The 6,499-nt window shown below is 46.5% G+C and overlaps 1 protein-coding gene across 6 annotated transcripts in view; it reads right to left on the bottom strand.

Moving 5' to 3' along the window:
- Positions 1-1,418: 1,418 nt before the first annotated feature.
- The window catches only part of LOC120054150 (fibroblast growth factor receptor substrate 2-like), a 44,631-nt gene continuing 39,550 nt past the window's right edge, over positions 1,419-6,499 (bottom strand). For 5 of the 6 annotated variants that reach the window (XM_039001576.1, XM_039001574.1, XM_039001575.1 and 2 more), the window contains 5 exons: positions 5,734-5,825; positions 5,309-5,495; positions 3,796-3,930; positions 3,357-3,520; positions 1,419-3,065 (listed from right to left, as the gene is read on the bottom strand). In XM_039001576.1, the coding sequence (XP_038857504.1) occupies positions 1,926-3,065; positions 3,357-3,520; positions 3,796-3,930; positions 5,309-5,495; positions 5,734-5,825 (1,718 nt within the window). In that variant the 3' untranslated portion in view covers positions 1,419-1,925. Of the gene's footprint in view, positions 3,066-3,356; positions 3,521-3,795; positions 3,931-5,308; positions 5,496-5,733; positions 5,826-5,939; positions 6,024-6,499 lie in introns of all 6 variants that reach the window. The other variant, XM_039001579.1, reaches the window with a different exon arrangement.

Raw genomic sequence — 6,499 nt, 5'->3', positions numbered from 1 at the left:
TTTTTAAGGCTGAGACAAATCGCACGTACACTAGCTTTCAAAAGTTTTAGAACACCTCATTCAAGGGTTTTTATTAGAATAGAAATCTATAAAATAACACATGGAATCATGTAACCAAAATATTTGAGATTCTTCAAATAGCTACCCTTCGCTTTGCACACTCATCCAGCTTCATGAGGTAGTCACCTGGAATGCATTTCAATTAACAGGTGTGCCTTAATTTGTGGAATTTCTTTCCTTAATGCGTTTGAGCCAGTCAGTTGTTGTGACAAGGTAGGGGGTGTATACAGAAGATAGCCCTCTTTGGTGCAAGAACAGTTCAAATAAGCAAAGAGAAATGACCGTCAATACAGAAAATGTCAAGAACTTTGAAAGTTTCATCAAGTGCAGTCGCAAAAACCAAGCGTTATGATGACCGCCACAGAAAAGACCCAGTTACCTCTGCTGCAGAGGATCAGTTCAAGTAACTCAACATCAACTGTTCAGAGACTGTGAATCAGACCTTCATAGTCAAATTGCTGCCAAGAAACACGAGCAATGGACATTGGTCTGGAGTCCAAATTGGAGATTTTTGATTACATCCGCCGTATCTTTGAACAGATGATCTCCGCATGTGTATTTCCCACCATAAAGCATGGAGGTGGTGCTTTTTTGGTGACACGGTCTGATTTATTTAGAATTCAAGGCACACTTGACCAGCATAGCTACCACAGCGATACGCCATCCCATCCGGTTTGTGCTTAGTGGGACTATCATTTGTTTTTCAACAAGACAATGACCCAACACACCTTCAGGCTGTGTAAGGGCTATTTGACCAAGAAGGAGAGTGATGGAGTGCTGCATCAGATGACCTGGCCTCCACAACCACCCGACCTCAATCCAATTAAGATGGTTTGGGACGAGTAAGAACGCAGAGTGAAAGAAAAGCAGCCAACAAGTGCTCAGCATATGTGGGAACTCCTTCAAGACTTTCAGAAAAGCATTCCAGGTGAAGCTGGTTGAGAGAATGCCAATAGTGTGCAAAGCTGTAATCAAGGCAAAGGGTGGCTAAATTGAAGTATCTCAAATATATTTTGATTTGTTTAACACTATGGTTACTACATGATTCCATATGTGTTATTTCATAGTGTTGATGTCTTCACTATTTTTCGACAAAGTAGAAAATAGTAAAAATGAAGAAAAACCCTTGAATGAGTAGGTGTTCTAAAACTTTTGACCGGTAGCGTATATCAGATGGCTGATCTGATTTGTTCAAATATTGAGGGATATCAAACCACATCGGGTCATTTATATAAGGAGGCCCATACCCACAATATCAAACCTTGTATAATTTGGATAGAATTACATGTCATACCTTCATATCTAGTTAGTGCTCGATCATCTAGGATTAAAGTTAAGGGGGCTAAGCATTGATCAGCTAAATACAAACAGAACAGACATTTATTGTGCCAGAATCTACTGTACATAGTCAAACATGAAGTGTACCATGTAATCCTCAGATACTGAAATTACAGCAGCATGTAGTGAATCATAAAAAGGCTAAATGGAATGCTTTGTTCAGTAATACTGATTTGTACCGTGGGTGAGGAGGAATGCAGTCCAGTCTTATTAACATAATAAACAACCCAAATGCACTGTAGAACGGGTGAAGGAGAAGAGGTATTATATTACCATAGGAATAAATTGGTATATGGCAAGTAAGTACCTACTTTGGTCTACCTGAATTCCCTTACAGGTAACCCCACACAAGTCTGTTTATATCTCATTTTAGGACCGCTTTCTGGAGTCTCTTTGCATTTCCAATGTCTCCGTCACGTGTTTCTCCGTCTATAACAAAGGCCCCTGTACAGGCTGCCTTCCCATTTGTTTCATATTTTAAAAAGGGGTTAATAGTAGAAAAAGGTGCCAGGCGGATCAGGTAATAGTCAGACAGTGCTTTTGGTGGGAAGCTCTGTGCTGTTGTGCCGCGTTTTCCTCAACGACCCGTCGTCGTGCGGCCGGGCCTTCTGCAGGTTGGACATGGCGGCGGTGCGCTCTATGTCGATGAAGGCGTAGAGCTCGGTGCGGCGCGTGGGGGTGGTGGGCAGAGGCGGTGAGGTTGGGGTGCGGGGCGTGTGGGGGTTGCTGGTGTCCGAGGACGCACCCTTGGAGGCTGCGGAGGAAGAGGCGGTAGTTTCCATCTCCACCTCGATGTAGTTGAGCGTCTTGGGATGCTCCTGACCCAACGGCCGGCGGAAGTCGAAGTTGAACACGATGGGCCCGTCGCTGCGGCGGCGTGCCGTGTCGGGGGCACAGCGGGCGCTGAGGGGGGCAGTCACATTCTCTGTGTTCACGTAGTTGTGGGAGGACTCCATGGCTGACAGAGGGGGGTGGGCCGACAGGGGGTGGGAGTAGGAATGGTGGAGGAGGCTGTGTTGGTTGTAGCCGTTGAGGGAGGACATCTTTAGCCCCCCTTGGCCTCCTTCACCACGGGGTCCACCGTTGTTCTCCTCCTCGTTGCTGGGCTTGCGGGTCTCCCAGACGGGCGGCAGGGCCGGGAGGTTCTCGTAGTCCAGGAGGGCCGTGCGCCGCTGGGCTGAGTTGTTAACATTCTGCAGGGTGTCAGGGGTGACGGGGGGTAAGAGATGGCGGCGAGGGGCTGTGGCTGGAGCCCCGACAGAGGCAGAGGAGCCATTGGAGTGTGTAGAGGACGGCTGAGGATGGCCCTCTGGTGGGGCTGGGGCCCCCGTGTCTGTGTGGCCGTTGGCCTCTCCCTCTCCAGGCTCCGGGGACTCCGAGTCCTCCCCTGCCTCCTCTTCATCTCCATCCTCAGTCTGATGCTTCCCCTTGGCCATCTTTTTCTGCACAGGGGTGGGCCCCAGCACGAAGCGTACCCCCTGGGACTCCAGCAGTACCTGGGGTTCTTCCTGGAGCTGGGCCTGGGGCTCTGGTCTGGCTACCCGCGGAGGAGGTGGTGTAGGGGGGCATTGGGACTGGGCTGAGCCAGGGCTGTCCAGAGGGGCTGGAGCAGTCAGAGGGCTGGGCTGGTCATCCAGCAGGCCTGTGGTGTTCACATAAGTGTGCACCTGTGGACGGATCAGGAGACAGGGATAATAGAACATCGTTATCACCCCAACGCAGCAGCTTCTACATCAACTCATTAATTCCCATCGATGTCACAAGTAGCACAGTGGATGTCTTCTTTAGTCTAGGATATCTCAAAATGTGCTCTACAGACCATGACCCAAACATTTGTATGGAGATGTCTAGGTTTATCAATAAAGCTATACGTTTTGGGAGTATTTCAGTGTGCAGGACAGGCCTTATTCTTTTCCCTCAAATTCGCCACGCATTTGGTGTTAGAGTTGTTCTCTCACCGCCTCGTCAGCCACTAGGAGGGGGTGTGTAGACTCCTCTCCCACCGAGGGCAGTCGGGTGCTGGCCACAGACGGGTGGCGTGTGGAGGGGTGCGAGGGGGCGTCGCCCACCGAAGGGATCCGGGTGACACCATTGTGCACGGTGGGAACAGAGTAGCCCAGAGCTGAATAGACATAGCGAAGAGAAGAACTGGGGGTCAAGTGGGGACAATGAAAGGGTTGACTGAAAGACAAGACTTCAGCCTTTTTTTAAATAGCAGTTATCTAATGAAGGAAGGCTCAGTAATGAAAGAGTTAGGTATTTGAGTGTAACAGCCATATGAGGCAATGGACATTCTAGGGACAGGAACAGGCCTTTCTCAGGTCATTGCAAGTGTTGGTAGAAGTATTCATTATGGGGCCTGTGGAAGTCCTAGTTGTAGGATGAATATAGGCTTACCGGCAGGAGTATGTGTGGCCTGCTGGTTGGTCTCCAGTACGGCCTCCTCCACCACACTGATGCTGTGGTTGTGCATCACCTCCTGCAGCATGTTGAAGATCTCCTCCGCCCGAGCACACTTAAAGGCAAAGATCCCTGAAGACACAGTCAAACGCAGTCAAGAAAAGTCAAAAGTGTGGTTGCGCTGCAGAGCTCATCATGACGTTCATCTCAGGAATCACATATTGGGCAGCACGACTGCAATATAGACGCTTGAGAAACAACCATTATCAGCACTGCTCACTCCTTCACGTTTAACAAAGGGTTTGTACATCTATTGGCTCTTTCAAATTGTCCTTGCCACCTATGCCCTTGCCTGCCTTGTAATCAATGATGTAAAGGGACTGGATAGGTGAACGCAACAGAGTGATAGAGATAAAAGGAAGTGGAGTAATACGTCAAGAAGGAACACATAGGAACAACCATAGGTATGGCATCACATCAGGGACAAACTACACAGGATCCTATCACCGAGACTAGTCACACTGCACAGAGAACAGAACACACAACTATGCAGGACCAACTTGTGGGACCAAACCGAAAACTCCAACTCCCTCAAGCACAACACCAGAGTCAGACACAGGCATCAATACTGTCACCACAGAAATAGAACCACGAGAGTGGGCTTCTATTCCCGTATTTAAGTCAATGAAGCCATTATGATTCTATTTCTATGACTAACATTTCCGGTAATCACATTATTATATCCTCATTATCACGGCATGGGAACACAGCAAACCTGACTTACCAGAACCCCAGAACCCATAGTACCCCCCCCAGACCTCATCCTTTTGAAAGCATGGATGGGGTCAAAAAATAACCACACAGACAATTGTGTCATTAGCATTGCAGCATAATCAATATTTCACTGGTTCAAGTCGATATAACAATAAAGCTGATGTTGGGGCCTAATGACCTAGATTCAATGTATTCTGATGTGGTTTATTCACAGTTAACCCTCCCCCACCCAAAAAACAAATACTAACACCCTTGCCTCTGGCACTAACACTTGTCCTTTCTTACTAGCACCGACTTTGCTGATATCTACTTTATAGAGGAAATATTTTGCTTACTATGACTGAAATGTGGTTGTCTCACCTAGCTCCCTTATGATTAACGCTATGGATAAGAGTGTGTGCCAAATAACTAAAATGTAAAAATGTATAATAATGCCCAGGCAGCTGAGGCACCACATAAGTTAGTTAGGTAGCCTAGCGGTTAAGAGAGTTGGGCTAGTAACAGACAGAAGGCTCGTTCGAATCCCAGAGCTGACTATGTAAAAAATATGTTGATGTGCCCCTGAGCAAGGCACTTAACCTTAATTGCTCCTTTAAGTCACTCTGGATAAGAGGTTCTGTTAAATGACCTCAATGGTGCGACATACGCTGAGAATGGCCCTTGAAAATGACAAAAATCAATGAATGAAATAGGTGAAATCAATAATTGTGCGGAATGGAAATCTCTATTAATTTACCTTGTCCCGTCTGGCAGCGGCGGCCACTCTCGAAGGAAAAGAGGTTGGAGTCGTAGCCATAGCGACGCAGGCACATGTAGGGCCACTTGACGTCGTCACGGCGATAGGTGTGGAGGACTAGCTCGACCTCTGTCAGCTCCATCATGCCCGAGCCCAGCTCGTTCCCATCGTCATCCACGTTTATCACCTGGCAAAAGAACAATAACGTTACACAACGGTCACTGTGTCAGTCGACACAAACATGTGTACTCTGCAATGCATTGAAGCTGGTCTTCATTATGCAACCAATATCTCCCATTCATTCAGGTGAGAGGTCTCCATATTTTGACATGTCGCAAACCCTGTCATAACTAGGGAGCAGAACATGGGCTCGGCAATGGCCCACCGTTGAAGTATGTTTGTTGTAATGGATCAAGAAGACTCACCTTAAATTTGGTTTGATGATTATCTGGGATTGACTCCTTCTCTGGACAGCTTAAACAGCTACCCATGGCTTCTTCAGAGCACCATCTGATGTCTGGATCATAAGGTCATTTCAATTATAAGAGTGAGTTGTAGCTACATTTGATTGATGTGAAAGTGATCATTCAAACTTTTCTAAGAAAGTAAAAAAAAGTATATATATTTTTACCTAGATGCAACCACCAGTATCCCTGGTTCCATCTTCCGAGCACTCATGTTTTCTTTATCTGCTATGCCAACATAAGATGTGGGCCTGCACACAGATCATTTACAGTCAGCCAAGTTAGGTAGTTGGACGACCTAGTTTGTTATACAACTGGAGTTCGTTAGCTAGCTATTGTGTCTGGCAAGTTAAAAGGTTAACGTTGGCCTCAATGGATGTAAATAAGCCGACGTTAGCTAGTAAGGAAAGTTAACGTCGTTACAAGCTAGCTAAAGTTACCTAATTACGCTGGCTAACTCTAGAAGTAACGTTAGCTTGGGCCAAAGCTTTATATTCTGAATACAAAATGTTGGTTTAACTGGCTTTATTGATATGAAAATATATAGTTAACGTTATAGCTAGCTGGTTTATCAAATGGTTAGATAATGTTAACGTTAGTAACTTAATCTCTTGGTCAGACGTGGTTGACTAACTACCAAACTTCACCGTTAGCACATTCATTATTGTAGCCAGTAGGATAACATTAGCTAACTACAGTGGCTAGCTCTCGTGAAATGCTAGCAGCC

Source organism: Salvelinus namaycush, chromosome 9, assembly GCF_016432855.1.
Source record: "Salvelinus namaycush isolate Seneca chromosome 9, SaNama_1.0, whole genome shotgun sequence".
Classification (NCBI taxonomy): domain Eukaryota; kingdom Metazoa; phylum Chordata; class Actinopteri; order Salmoniformes; family Salmonidae; genus Salvelinus; species Salvelinus namaycush.
The sequence above is the reverse complement of the archived record's forward strand: the minus strand, read 5'-3'. Positions and strand labels throughout refer to the sequence as shown.